The sequence below is a fragment of the Anser anser genome (genome assembly GCF_964211835.1).
Source record: "Anser anser genome assembly, chromosome: 25".
Classification (NCBI taxonomy): Eukaryota; Metazoa; Chordata; class Aves; order Anseriformes; family Anatidae; genus Anser; species Anser anser.
In genome coordinates this window covers 2,425,461-2,439,976 of record NC_139746.1, presented here as the reverse complement: position 1 = coordinate 2,439,976, position 14,516 = coordinate 2,425,461, and the positions used below count along the sequence as shown (strand labels likewise).

The window sequence follows — 14,516 nt, the reverse complement described above, 5'->3', positions numbered from 1 at the left end:
CGGTGTTGGTGCAGCACAGCCCGAGGCCAGGCAGCAAAGCCAGGTCCTGGCGGTCTGCTGAGACCCAGGGGGAGAAGGGTGAAGTGTCACGGAGCCATGCTCTGCTCCGTGCCTCCACGCAGCCTCTTCCACCACCGCCTTAGGGCCGCGAGCGCTCCTGTTGTGTTTTTGTGTTTGCTGCTATTTCTGTCGGGGGGGCAGTGTTTGTCCTCCATCCCGTGGGGCCCGCTCGGCTCCAGCTGGGACGTGCCAGCTCCCACAAGGGCTGCGAGCGGCTCCTTCACCTGCTCCCTTTGCACCAAGCTCATTTTTTGTGTGTTTGTCCTGGCATTTCTGTGCTCCACATCTCTGCTGAGCACAGCAGATTTTACAGCATGCAAAACAGGGCTCGGGTCAGCTATGTCTTCCGCCAGCTGTGCGGTTTAAAAATATTGCCACCAGACTGCGATTTTCCCCTTTTTTGTTGTTGCTTTGTTTTTTTGTTTGTTTTTTCTGAGCTGATCCCTGCGGCGGCCGTGCTGCAGCACGTGCTCCCGCAGAGGGCTGGCGCGATAACGCGTCCACGTGGGGACCTCGCGCCCGCACAAGCGCTGTTCGCCTGCGAGAGCGCTGTGCTCACGCAACCTTTATTCGGATCTGATTTTATTTGGCATCCCCGGCTGCTCTGAGTAATCTTCCTCGGAAGAGGATTAAGCCGCCTCGCAGTGAATGTGTTCGCATCCCCCTTCGCGGAGACGCGCGCCCCGATTCGGCGCAGAGGCGGCCGATGCCGCGCGTCCCCGCGGTTCAGCCGTGCCGGGGCACGTTGGTGGGATCAAAGCGGGCACAAACCACAGCGCTGCACCCTCCTGAACACAGAGAAGCCTCTGAAGGGAAAACCCTGTGATCTGCCCACCCGGGGCCGGCACGCAGCCACGCTCTGCCCTGCCACGGCACGGCACAAGGGAGCCTTTCTACACCAGCAGACGCCTCCCTGCTGGCAGCAGGGATGAGCACTCCCTGGGGCAGAACCCCCAGAGCTGCTGACCAGACCCCGATCATCCGCCCTGGCTGCACAAGGGGATTTTTATTCCCGTGGAGGGGGAAGGAAGGGCTGCCGAGCACCGCGGTCGCATCCTGCCTGCTGCGCCCTTATGGGAAGGCTGCGGGGGCAGCCGTGGGGATGTGTCGGGCTGGGAAACCCAATGCTGGTGGGCACCGCTCCCAGCCCCCACGTGGGAGGGATCTTTCCAGCACTAATTCTTGCAAATGCCTCCAGGGTTTCTTGTAAAGCCATGGCATGGCTGGACAGTAGCACAGCCAAGGGGGGGCCGGGCCGCTTGGGGCTGCTGCCAGCAAAGCGCCGCGCTCTCCAGTCCCCGAGGGGCTAAAAATACCCCGTCGGGATATGTGGCGCTGGGGCGAGGCACGGACCCCTGGGCAGGGCTTTCACAACCCTCACCCCCGCTGCTGCCGCTCTCCAACCCTGCTCTGTTTGTCTTCCCCTGCTCCAAAGTCCATCTCAAGCAGCCCGGGGCCTCTCCAGTTGGGTTTGTCAGGGCCCAGGGGGCTGCAGAGCAGGGGCAGCCCTGGTGCCGGTCGCAGCAGAGGCCAGCTCGCGGGCAGCAGGCGCGTTATGCAATTACAGTGCCGGGAGTATTTATAGTTCTTGGCCCCGAGCGTTGGAAAATGCTTCGCCGACCACCCGGCGAAACCCGGTCCTCGCGAGGTGCAGCAGGACGCCGGTCCCGCTGTGCTGCTGGTGGCTGTTTTACCTTTTTTCCCCTCAGCCCCAAACGTTTGCAGGACCCCTCGGCCCTGGGCGGCACGGTGTTGGGCAAGAGGGGAGCAGGATCCATGCGTGGCCACGGGCACGCTCCTTTCTGACTGCACAGCAAAAGATGCTGCGGCCGGGCCACCCATGGGTGCAGGGGAGGGCTTGGGTGCTGCAGCTCCCAGTCCTGCAGGGTGCTGGGACCCCCCGGCACAGCTCATGGCCTTGGAGAGCACAGGACCCCCCCCGGTGCAGATGCAGGGCAGTTAGCCCATCAGTGAACCCTGGAGGCAGCAGCACAGCGCAGCTCGTCCCCCTGCAGCCCCTCTCTGCAGCACACCGGGGTGCTGCTCCTTCCCCCTCAGCTCCCCCCATCCCCACGGCCGGACCCCCCCCCCAAAATGAGCGACCCATCCCGGGGGGGGTCCAGCTGGAGGATGCTCAGCCACAGCCTCGCCTGGAGGCTGTTGTCCTCCGGCGGAGGGTCAGCACCGGGGGGGTCGGCACGGCCGTGCTGCAGGGAGGTGACACGCGAAGCTCGCGGCCGGCCCCGGCGCTGGCAGGGACAGAATGTGCCGGCGCCGGCGCGGCCTTGCGAGGGCTGGGGATTAGCTGCGCGGCTGCTGCCTCCCGGCTCGGGCACGCATCCAGCTCCGGGAAAACAAGCACTGCCTTCGCCGCCTCCCAGCTGCAGCCCGGCCCTGCGCCGGGGGCTGCGTCCCGCGGGGGCCGCCTGCTCGTCGGGTGATGGCGGCGATGATAAAGGCAGCCTGGATTTGGCTCCGACGGGGATGAACCACTCCGTCCCCCCGCCTGGGATGGGGTCGTCACCCCGCTGCCCACGTTCAGCATCCTTGCAGTTGGGATAATGCTGGGCTCGCACTGCTCGCACCCCGGGGAGCAGGGAGTCGGCACCGATGGGTGCTCGGGAGCTTGGGGACCTGCTTGTCCCCAAGCTACGGGACTCTCACTGTGCTGGCACATTGGGAACGTGCTCGGTCCCAAGCAGCACCAGACCTTGCTTTGGTTTTGCTCCGATCTAGCACTGCAAACGGCACAACCCTACACCGCAGGGATTCCCTTCATGCGGAGGAGGCACGGGGACCCCGGGAGGCATCTGTGTCCCCCAGCGTGCCTGCGCTCACCCCACGCACAGCCGGGGCAGGAGCGCGGCCGCCCTACGCCCGCTGAGTCAGCCCGCGTGCTGCAGGAGCCGCTCCCGCCCACGGAAACCGCAGGCAAAGTCCCGCTCATCCCTGCCCTGCGCCGGGGCTTTCCCTGCCGGTTTGACAGGAATCTCAGCTCCTTCCCGGAGCAGCCGCTGGGATGGCACACGACCCCGGCTGCGCCCCGGCACGGCGGCTCTGTTCCCTCAGAAAGCAATCCTTAAAGCCAGCACCGTCCGTGCCCCCCTGCTGCCTTCAGGGGCCTTTCGAGGGCTCGCTCCCCAGGGGCAGCGGAAAGCTTTGGAGAAATCGAGGGCTGGATTTTGCCAAAAAAACAAGATCCAGAGCAGCCCTATGGATGTGTTGCACGTGCTGCGTGTCCCATCCCTGGCCAGCGCTCTGTGAGCATTGGGCACGTGCGGCCGTCGCGGCGCTCACCGGCACGGACACCCCGGCAGCCCCGGGCACGCGGTGGCTGCCAGGGCTGGGTTTGCTGTGGGGCTGCTGATGCCACCAGCTGCTCGGAAGCCCTTCAGCAAAGCGCAGCGTTGTTCACTCGGTGGAAAACAACCCCGCCGCCGACCCCCTCGCTTGACGTCCTCACCAGCCCCTCGCTTGTTTACTGCTCCCTTCCTCGGACAATGGAAAATTTTTATGGCTTTTGACTTTTGTCCAATTGTTTTGGAGCGAGGAAGCGGCCGGGTGCTGCTCACAAACATGTCTATGGATAAACAGCGGGGCGCGAGTGGCCGCGGGACTGGAGCCAGGCAGCCGGGGTGCGGTGGGGGTGGAAGGGTGGCAGCGGAGACCCCCTTCTCTGACCCAGATCCCCTCATTCCCCACCAAACCCTGGTCCCCACACGGCATCCCCAAGCCCTTTGTGCAGGACGAACGCGGGGACAAATATTTTGGCTTTTCCCGGCAAACACCCGACTTCAGAAAAACAACAACAACAACAAAACCCCCCGGAGTCATCTGACGGCGGCACGTGGCCTGTTGGCACACAAACAGGGCGCACGCGGGGATGGCGCTGGCCCGGCTGGGGATGGATGCGGGGCCGTGCCTTGCGTGTGCCCATGCCAGGGATGTGGCACGCGGGGACTTTGCTCCTGGCGCTGTGTTTGCCGGCACTCCCAGGCGCTGCTTTGCAATTCGTGCGGAAAGCCCCAGCCGGTGCGCGGTGCCCATCCCCGTTGCTGTCCCCTTCCGTGTCTCCCCGCAGCTAAAACCTCACTTGCGTGGCATTTGCAGTTTTTTTTAGCTCTTTCCAATAAAAATCAAAGGACAACCAGGGCTGAGGGATATGCTGGATCCAATGCCATGCGGGTGCTGGTGGGGATGCGGCCGTCCTTGGGGCGAGGACCGTGGGGCTGTCACCGCGCTGATCCCTGTCCCCTGGCACCTCGGCCGCAGGGCCGCGGCTCCCTCCCTTGTTTTGCTGCCCTTCGCCCCGCGGGAGGCTGGCGCTTCCCAAGCAAACAAAACCACCCTGGGTGCCCGTGCCGCTCCAGAGCTTGGACTTTAGAGCCTGGCCTGGAAAGAGAGATGGATCCCCGGGGTGGGGGCAGACCTCACATCCCATCCCCACTGCTGCCAGGGGAGCCCCTGGCCCCTGGCCCATGCCCCGTGTGCCATTTCTGTCCCCAGCCCCACGTGCCCTGCAGGGGCTGGAGTGGGAAGGAAGCCTTGCACCGGCTGGGAACAGCTCGCACATTTTCCGTTTCACTGTGGGGGGGGTGCGGCAGAAATAATCTGCCTCTTGTGCTGGCGCAGCCCTAGGAGGGACCCGAGGGTGCAGCGGGTCCGTGTCCCTGCACCAGCACCTGCAAAAGCCATCGTGGCTCCGACAGGTCCTGGAGCAGTGCTATGAGATTCGGCCCATCCCAAAACACCAAGGAGAGCAAATCCCATGTGCTAGGGGTGAATGCAGAGTCCTAATGCAGGGAATCTCATGGCAATGGGGAGAAGCGGGGGGGTTGAACCCAATGGCACCGTGCTGGGGGCAGAGCAGCCCCATGGACTAATCCCAATCCAGAGCTCGCCCACCTGCAGCCTGCAATTAAACCCCGGGGAGCCCTTGGGTGCTGCACCCTGCCCTGCACTCACCCAGCTCGTTAGCGAGCCTGAACCCAATTGCTTTTAAATGCAAGGGTTTACAAGGTGCCGAGGGAAAGGATTTTCCTGATAAGCAGCTGTGTAAATGTGGCCATCCTGGTGCAGCGATGGAGGCAGCGATAGCCTCCGGGGGAGGCCGGGCTGCCCGGGGGGGTCCCGGCTGGCTGGAGGTGGCTGGGGCCGGTGGGGATGGCAGCAGCAGGGCCCTGGCTGGTTTGCTCTGCTTTCCCGTGTGGAAAAACAGGGAGAATTAAAGTGCTCGCAGATTGCTGCTGAGCACCCTGAGAGCAAACCCAGCGGGGGAATCGCTCGCGGTCCTTCCGCGCTCGGTGCTGGTTTAGCGCCCGGTGGAGCCGGGCGGGTTGTTTGCTCCGGGCTCAGCCCTTTCCCCGTGCACCTGGGCAAGGGTTTGCTGCAAAATATGGGCTTGTTTTCAGGAACCTCCGGGTCCTGCAGAGCCGGCTATCCTTAGCTCGACCCCGTCTGCCAGCGTGAGCAAAATATGTTTATGCTGCAAACCTCTGGAAGCCACCCCTGCCAAATCAACAGGGGAATGTGTGCACCGATAAGGGCGCCGTGTCCTTTCCTTCCAGCTAATCTGATAGCCCGGCTGGGAAACGCGTGTGGAGCAGGCATGGGCCTGGGGTCGTGGCTCTGCGGCCCCAGGTGTCCTTAAGGAAAGGAAGAAAATCCCTGTAGCGCTGGGGAGATCTGTGCTGCGCTGCCTCGCTCCCGACGCCCTCGTTTTATGATTGCTTGTATTGTTATTGTAAGGTTTCAGGTCAAAAATATCTGTGGCTTTTCTGCTAGGCTGCTGCCAAAGCCTGGAAACCTTCAGGCGTGCCAGCGGCTGCGCTGCCCCTTGGCTGTGTGATCTTGAACCTAGCCACCCGAAAGCATTAAAACTGCAGAAAGAAAATGTTTCCTGCACCCGCCCAGGCGCTTCCCCCATGCCAGGAATCCGAGCTGTTTTCCCCCTGCGTCTCCCAGCTTGCACGCTGGGGCTCGCAGTGCCCGGCTCTGTTGTTTTGCAGCGCTCTGAGTGTGGCCCCGCAGGGGACGGGGCAGCTCCGAGCCCCTCTCGGTGGAAAGAAACCCTTCAACGTTTGGTTTTGCGGATGCTTCAAGTCATTTTCCATTCCCAGGCATTGTTTCTGGAAATAACGCTTGCCGGGGAGAAGCTGTTGCACAAAGAAACCTCAGCCTGACGTGAGAGCGAGAGAAAAAAAGCAGGCGTCGCTCGGCTTGTTTGCGAAGGCAAACTGAAGTTGTTGTTGTTGTGACACTGGACGGTTGCGAAACGGCGGCACAGAAATACCCAGGGCTTTAAAAACAAGCCGAGCCCGGCTGCTGCTGCTGCTGCGGTGGCCGTGTGTCCTGCTGTGGTGGCCGTCTGTCCAGCTGCGGTGTCCCCTTCCCCCGGGGACGCAGCGCGGGCAGGGCTGGGAGGCGTGCACCAGCCTTGCTTGGGGATTTTTGGGGACCCCCTCAAAGCTTTTCACGGGGAGGGGAGGCGCCAGCTGAGCTGTGTGTTTGGGGGGGATTTGCCCCTAAATCAGCCCCTGCAGAGCCATCGCGGGGGGGTTGCGATGCCAGGGGGGTCCCGGCTGCTTTCCCCCCGCTTCTGCGCGCGGCGCCTCGGCGAGGGGCGGCCCCCGAATTCTGCAGAAAGGGATGAAAGACGTACAGTGGGGATTGGTTTGTTTGCTTAGAGACTAAGTGAAAGCAGCTCCTGAACGGCCGCCTAATCCCCCCGGGAGCGGGCTGCGTTGTGCAGGTGGCGGCAGCGGTGGCTTTTTGCCCGGCGAATAATCCTGCTCCGTGCTACGGCTTGCGTGCGGGTTCTTCTGGCACCGAGCTCTTCCTCCGTCCGCTGGGGGCTCGGGGAGGGCGAAACAGCCCTGAGAAGGGGCTGCGAGGGGCCAGGCGGGGGTCTCGGAGCCATGTTTGTGATGAGAAGAGCACCCCAGGGGTGGGCGTGGGACATTTTGTGGGTTTTATCTTTTGGGGCAGCAACTGGGGTGCGTGGCGGTCGTGTGGCCGGGCTCAGAAATAGCCTGCGTATCAGGAAACATAGAAAGACACCGCAGCGCCGAATCATCTGACCCCCTCTAAAAATAAAGGCAGCGGGTCTTAAATTAGCTGTGGAGGTGGCTGGGTACGTGCGTGTGGGTCACCGGGGGTCGCCGGCTCCGCTCTGCGCAGGAAAACCCCAAATCGGGCGTTGTGGGGAGCGACCACGACTCGGGGGCCTTTGGGGCCAGTGTGCTGGCTGAGCTTTTTCCCCATTCCTGTTTTTTTTTTGTTTGTTTGTTTGTTTGTTTGTTTTGCTGCTTTTCCTGCAGCTGTCCCAGGGGGCAGTCCTGTGGCTCCCATGTACCGAGTTGCCCGTTCTCAGCCCCCCGATGCCCTGCGGTGCTCCTGGGTCGCGCGCGGTGCCAGAGGGGGCAAGGTCCCGTCCCTGCTGCCAAACCTGGCCCCGTCCCGCTCCGGCGGGCTTCCTCAGGTGGCTCCCGGAGATTCCTTTGGAAAACAGTTCTGGGCAATTTAAACTAATTAGGGAGCCCCGAGCCACGCGCTCGCACTAATTGGCAAGCCCTCGTTAGTTTTCCCCAGCACATCGCCCGTGGGCTCTGTGGGTGCGTGGGGGAACTGTGCCCGCGGGGACAGGGCTGTCCCCAGAGGATCCGGGGGGCTGTGAGTGGGGTGACCCTGCGGGGACGATGGGGATGGGGGTGTCTCTTGTCCCCCCCCCGCCCCTTCCTGGGGTGTTTTTCCAGCAGCAGTGGGGACTTGCTGTCCTGCCATGAACTCGGTTCCTGTTGCTGGCTCCGTTAAGAGCAACAGGAATGATTAACTGGTGCTGGCGCTGGCCCCGCGCCGGGCCGAGTGTTTACCCCGAGCTGAGTGACCCCGGTGCTGCTTCCCTCGGCTCCAGCCCCAAAAATCGGGCTGTAAACAGGGGCCGGGCTGCAACCCGAGCGCTACGCACCCGTAACAAAATACTTCCTCTGCCAGCACCCGCGGCAAGCCCGAGCATCGCTGCTGGTTCCACCGGGGGCTGGCTCAAAAAGCCCTAAATAATAAATGAGCTCTCCCAGGCTGCGTTTCGGGGGCTGGGAGGCTGCTGGGTGCCCGTCCTCCTCCTTATCTACATCCTTTTGGGTTGTGGAGGTGAAGGAGAGAGGCTGCATGCGACAAAGGAGTTAGGGCTGGGGAGGTGTCGGCGCGTCGCTGCGGAAGATTTGCTGTGGGTGCCGAATAAATCCCCCGATTTGTGGCTGGGGGGTGATTTTGGGGGTGATTTGTGGCTGGCACAGCGGTGAGCGGCTGCTCTCGGCCCCCCCTGGTCTGCTCGGCGGGCAGCGTGGCCTGGCTCTGCCCGGAGCCGGGGAAGCTCCGCGGGGACGCGGGCGGTGCGGGGCTGGTGCCACCTCGTGGTGCTGGGCGCAGCTCAGACCCGGTGGCACCGGACACGGGTGGCGATGGACACGGGTGCGCCGGGGGCCTCAAAACCAAGCCGAAGGGTCTTGGCCATCCCCATTGCTGCTCTGGGATCCAGGAGCACCGTGGGGATGCGACAAAGATCCAAACGTGACGCCGTCACCCCCCCCCCCCCCCATGCACCCGGAGCAAGGCCCCGGTGCTGGGCTCAGCACCCCAGGGTGCGGGGGCACTGGCGGCTCTGAGCGAGGAACCAGATCTCGGTGAAATCCCTTGCGAAGCAGTTTTAAACCACGGCGGCGGTGCTGAGCAGGAAGGGGGGGGGGGGTGCTGCCTTTCCCCAGACTTCCCCCTGCTGCTCCCCCACGCACTTTTTTTTTTTTTTTCCTCCCCTTTTTCTTTTCTGCACCCTCAGCAGATACTGGTGGCTGCCTCCGGTGCTGACGCTCGGGGCAGACGAAACCACAAACCACGCTCCATCTTCAGCAGCATCTGAAGGTTTCTGCCCCAGATAAGGCTCACGGTGCTGGCACAGCCCCAGCTCCCGGCAGGATGCAGGGGGGGGGGCTACCTGCCCCTAGCCCCATTGCTCGGGGCCTCTGTACCAAATCCTCAAGTTACGCTGGCCTGGTGGGACAAGGATTGCTGTCTGAGGCCTGCTGCTTCGTGAGTTTGGTTTTTGTTTAATTTTTACGGCCTGGAACGGCTGGTGGTCGGCCGGGGCTGGATGTGCCCCCATCCCACAGGGGCTGGCTCGAGGCGTTCGCTCTCCAACGGCGTCCCAAAGTGGCTTTCCCGTGGCCGAGGAAATGTCCCCAGCTGGGTCTGCAGCTCCTTGCCCTCAGGGTTATTGCTAAGGGACAGTTCAGGCTGCGCCGTGCCTTGCCAGGCACAGCACCGCGGGCAGCACCGTCAATGTATTCAGCAGCAGCTCCTGGAAATCAGAACCCACCCCCCCGAAAGTGCCACAAGCCCGTGGGGCCGTGCCTCGGGGTGGACACTCAGCATCCCCCCGGGTGCCCGTGGGACCCCGCTCGTCCCCCTCCTGCCCCATCCCCACGCTCACTACAGCACCGACTGCTCCTGCAGCAGCTCCGAGCCCTCCTCGTCCCTGGCTTGTCGGAGATGAGCAGGGCGAGGGGAACCAGCGGCCGGGGAAGCCCCCAGCTCCCCGCGCCCTCCTCCGCCGGTCAGTGGCCGGAGCACCCGGTGCTGCAGGTGGGACCCTCCCCGGATTCTGCCGGTGCTGGGCTCGGCAGCGGGCTCAGCACCTCCTGCCGCCGGTACTCGAAGGGCAGCTCCCTCTCGCAGCCCGGCTGCCCCAGCTCCGCCGGTTCTTTGGGGCTGGGCTGCGGCGTGCGGGGCCGCGTGCTGTCGGCCACCTCCTGCTCAGGGCTCGGCTCCATCACCAGCAGCTCGGCGAGGCTGAACTTCTCCGAGGGCTCCGCGAAGCCTTTCCAGGGCCTGTCCTAAAGGTTTTGGGTGCGTTTGGGGTGGGAAGGCTCGGCGGTGAGGTCTGTGCCCAGGGTGCGGGGTCCGGCCCCGTGCCAATCCCACTCTGTGTCTCACCTGGCTCATTTCGCTGGCCGAGAACTGGATGGCTCTGCTGCCCACGGGCTTGGGCAGCGGGGGGAAGAGGAGCCGCCGGGCCCTGGGGAGATGCCGGCGGTGGCGGGTTAATGGGGGGAGAGGGGAAAAGAGGCGGCACAGCGGGGCCGCGGCGCTGCCTTCACCTCCTTTTGCTCAGCTGGTAGATGACGGCGGCGATGGCGGGGAGCCCGAGCGAGATGCCCAGGTACTTCAGGTTGGACTTCCACGCTGCCAGCCTGGGACCTGGGGACAAACGTGCCTGGGTGGCAGTGGCACTTCCAGCCCCGCGTCCCCTCGCTGTCCCCAACACCACACGTGGGCCACCGGAGCATCCCCACTTGCCGGCTGGGAGAGGGAAGAGGTCCCCAGCCATTACCCAGCGCCATGGTCTGGAAGTGCCACGGCGTGCTGCAGGTGCCCCCGCTGCCCGCTGTCACCTCCTGGATGCCGACCCTGTAGGCTGTGCCCGGCCGCAGGTTTCGGAGGGTGTAGCGCGAGGCCGACGCGTCCGCTTCACCGTCTGGGTGAAGGAAAACGAGAGCGGGCAGCAGCCAGCCCCCTTCCCACCCGCCCTCCTCCCTCTGTCCCCGCGTCCCCTCCCGGCCATGGGCACTGCCACTCACACGTCACGTTGTCCCCTTCAGCCGCGTGGCACACCAGGTACCTCGCCAGCGCCCCGGGGCAGGTGGCACGGGGGGACGGTTCCCACCGGAGGACGGCGGCCTCGGCGCTGGCGTTGATGTGGATGGAGGAGGCCAGCGAGGCTGCACGGCACAGGGGAGGACAGGAGCAGCTGTTTAGGATAACGACACCTTTTGTGGCGCGACCGGGATGCGACGCTGCCCGTTCCTGTACGTACCGTTGCCGGTGAAATGATGCTGCAGGGCGAAGGTGGCCCAATGCTGCTCCTCGCTCCGGCCGTGCACGGCGAGCCGGTAACACGCCGGCACTTCCAGCGACCCTATGGGGAAACCGGCACCCGTGGCAGCCTGGCCAGAGCCGGTGGGAATCTGGGGGGGGGTCTCGGGAGCCCACTTGCCTCTCTCCAGGTGGGAGCTCTTTGCAGGGAACTCCTGCTGGACGCAGACGCCCTGCTGGGGCGCTCCCGGCAGCAGCTGCTGCTCGAAGCAGTAGGCGAAGCCGCGGCTCGGCGCCTCCCATCGCACCGTCACCGCCTCGCCGGCCGAGCTGACGTCCTTAAAGCTGAGCTCTGGGGCGAAATTTGGGGGCGCAGTGGGTGAGGATGCCGGGGGGGCCACCGAGGAGCCGGGTCCTTTCCACGGCACGCGCGTGGGTACCTGCGTGCTGCTCGGCTGGCACGTGGAGCTGCCGCGTGGGGCTGGTGCCGGCGGCGTTGGTCGCCGTCAGTAGGATTTCGTACTCGGCCCCGCAGAGGGTGAGGTTGTGCGCCGTCACCTCGGGTCCCAGCACCACCTCGTCGGCCTCGGGCAGCGCGGCGCAGCGGCACGCCGGCATGCGGGTGCTCAGCGTGTAGGTGACGTTCCCCTGCTCCTCGCGAGCTCTCTGGGGTGGTGACAGTGGTGGCCACGGTGGTGCCAAGGGGAGAGGGGGAGTCCCAAGGGGACGGCAGGGCTGTCCCGGGTGGCAAGCCCACGCTGCCCTACCTGCCAGCTCAGCTGCAGCAGCCTCTGCCCGTTTTTCCCAAGATTTCCCAGCTGGAAGCTCAGCTCTGGGCTCTCCAGGATTTCTGCAAGAGGAACGACACCGGGCGGGTTGCCAGCCCGGGGTGCCCATGGCAGGGTGGGCAGGGACATTGGGGTCCCTTCTCACCCTCAGGGACGAAGATGGATTTGCTCCAGTCGCTCCAGTAGCTGCTCCAGTGCTGCGTCTTCTGCCGGAGCTGGACCTCGAAGGCAGCGTGTCCCCCCAGGTCGCAGGTCACTGGGGCAAACCGGGTGGGTGGCGGTGAGGTGACACCTCCTGGGACGTGCTTGTCCCCCCAAAAAAAACCAAGCAACCCACTGGGCACAGGCTGAACCCACCTGGGTCCTCCTTGCTGTCCTTGCTCTTCCCTGTCTCGCACAGCACCTGCGGAGAGGAGGCAGGATGGAGGCACCCACCCAGTGAAACCAGTATGAAGGAAGGCTTGTCACTGGGGCACGGTGGTGGTGGGACATCGTGTTCCAGGGGCTGGGAGGACCAAAAGGGGAGCAGCGGATGCAGTAGCTGGAGGGGTCCCCTTGGTCGGGGTCCCACAGCTTTGCCCACGGAGCCCCTCAAAAAGGGGTGGTGGTGCCTGGGTGCCCCGGGGAAGCACCCAGGTCTCGCCGGGAGCAGCGTCAGGATTTCATCTGCCGCCGGCTTTATTCTAATCCGGAGTTTTTACCTGCGTAATCCCCGCCAATCCCTCCCTGATCCTGTTACAGGTGGCTGCGTGATCCCGTCCCCGGGAGGCCGGTGGAGCAACGGTACCCAGCCAGGTGGGGACGGCGTCCCCGAGCCCCCGCGCCATGTCCAGGGCTGCTCACACCGCTGCAAACCCGCCCCGCTCCTCGCCGCCGATGCTTTACCTGCGTCCAGCTGTGGTTGCCCACCCCGCGGAAGCGAGCCTCCCTGCTCAGCGCTCGGTCCCTGCCGCGGAACGGCGGCCGCGGCACCCGGAGCTGCAGGCGCCCCTTGGCCTTGGCGAAGTTCATCCCGTCGGGGGGAGGATCCAGCTTCACTGCGGGGACAGCGTGGCTGCGGTGACCGGCACCGTCATCCTGGCACACCCAGCCCGGCCTCGCGGCGCTTACCGGCCTCGTTGAGGTACAGGGTGAGGTTGGGGCTGCGGTGCAGGTGGGGTCCCCACCGCGCCTCCACCCAGGCCGTGGTGTTGGTGAGGACGTAGACGCGGTGCCGCTGCAGGGTGTAGGTCGTCGCGGCGCCCGCCTCGTACCGCGGGCACGTCCGCGACGTCGCGTAGCTGGGGGGGGAAAACGCTCGGCCTCTGCGTGCATGGGGGGGGGGGGGCAGGAAGGGGGACACACCGCATCTCCAGATGTCCCCGTGTCCCAGTGGGCTGCTCAGAGCTGCCAGGGGGACATGGCACCCGACTCACCAGAGCACCAGGACGTAGGTGGTGTTGCCGGCGGGGCCGCGGGGCGGCCAGGAGCAGAGGAAGTCGCAGGAGCTGCATTGCTTAAAGCAGGAGAAGTCGGGGGGCTCAGCAGCGCCTGCAGGCAGGGGAGAGGGGCTGTGGCTGGGCTCACGCTCGCTTCTGCCCCACGGCACCCTGCAGACCCCGCTGGGTGCCAGAGGGGCACGGGGAGGGAGACGAGGGCGTTGCAGTGCTCCTGCTCCTGACACCAGCACGGGAACCCCCCCGAAGCCCCCCAAACCATGCTCCCCGGCGCCCGGCAGCGCCGCTCCATGTGGCTGGAGGTGGCTCCGAGCCCGCGTGGAGGGCGCGCGGCCCGTTTAACCAGCAGCGGGGTTGCCGGCTCCTGCTTTGCTCCCGCCAGTACTGGGAAGGATGCGGGCAGCGGGCAGCCGCCCCCACGCGGTGCAATGGGATGGGGGGAGCGGAGCAACCGCGCTGGTGATTCCCACCCAAAAAGCACCCTAAATTTCCCCAGGGATGCAGCGCTGCAGGGGGTTCCCGAGCCCTGTCCTGCTGCCACCATCGGGGCGTCCTTGAGTTTTGCCCTGGCCCGGCAGCGTGGGGCTAAATCCCTCCATGCCAAAACCATGAAAGCTCCTGCCCTGCCCTGCTCGAGAGGCGCCTTATCTCCCCTTTATCGCCCCCGAATCGTTCATTGAAAGTCTTCTGCACTTATCTCTCATCTCCGCACGCCGCAGCAGCACTCACCGCCCCGCGCCAGCGCCGCCAGCACCAGCAGCAACCACCCCAGCATGGGCTGCTCGGGGATTCCCAGCTTTCGGGCTCCGTCCTCACCGGGTCCCCTTCCTTTTGGGGTTCCCGGTCCCCCCCAGGGCACAGCGGCACCCCCCGGGCTCGCAGCAGCACCCCGCTGCCTTGGCTGCTGTTTCCTCTTCTGCTACGAGCGGCTTTTCCCAGGCAGAGCAAGCGTGCTGCCAGCACAGCGCGAGGTGTGAGTGCCTGCCTCACTTTTACCAAAAACAAAAGAGAAAGCAACAGAAACGTCCCCCTCTGCTGCCCGCACACCCGCCACGGGCCCGGCCAAGCACCGCAGCCTCGCGAGCAAGAAGAGCAAGGTAAGCAAAAGAGCTGGTTTGGTGTCTTTTTGTTGGCCCTTATTTTTATTTTTTTTCCAAACCCCACATTGTGTTTTTGCCTCCGCTGCCTGCATTTGGCTGCACCTGGAGCTCCGAGGCCAGGTTTGGGTGTTTGGAGCACGCAGGGCTCGGCGGCAGGATGGCCGCACGTCCCATGGGACACAGCCCCTTGGTCCCCAGCACAAATTGTCCCCCGCAGCCAAAACAAAGCCCCAGTGAGGCACGAGGGCACGGCGTCACCGGGGCGC

The 14,516-nt window shown here is 64.7% G+C and overlaps 1 protein-coding gene across 3 annotated transcripts; it reads right to left on the bottom strand.

The window, feature by feature from the left end:
* Positions 1 to 5,370: 5,370 nt before the first annotated feature.
* Positions 5,371 to 14,242, bottom strand: IL12RB1 (interleukin 12 receptor subunit beta 1). 3 transcript variants are annotated; one of them, XM_083811310.1, is made up of 15 exons: positions 13,880 to 14,242; positions 13,130 to 13,244; positions 12,825 to 12,994; positions 12,600 to 12,751; positions 12,072 to 12,117; positions 11,860 to 11,970; positions 11,694 to 11,776; positions 11,367 to 11,592; positions 11,108 to 11,278; positions 10,928 to 11,029; positions 10,692 to 10,832; positions 10,445 to 10,588; positions 10,212 to 10,311; positions 10,048 to 10,129; positions 5,371 to 9,947 (listed from the first exon to the last, which is right to left on the bottom strand). In XM_083811310.1, exons 1-15 carry the CDS (start codon positions 13,923 to 13,925, stop codon positions 9,669 to 9,671), a joined length of 1,968 nt encoding a protein of 655 aa, XP_083667436.1. In that variant the 5' UTR covers positions 13,926 to 14,242; the 3' UTR covers positions 5,371 to 9,668. The 3 variants fall into 3 exon arrangements, with proteins under 3 accessions (XP_083667436.1, XP_083667434.1, XP_083667435.1); XM_083811308.1 differs by having other exon boundaries at positions 10,928 to 11,278; XM_083811309.1 differs by having other exon boundaries at positions 9,717 to 9,947; positions 10,212 to 10,588; positions 10,928 to 11,278.
* Between the last annotated feature and the right edge of the window lie 274 nt (positions 14,243 to 14,516).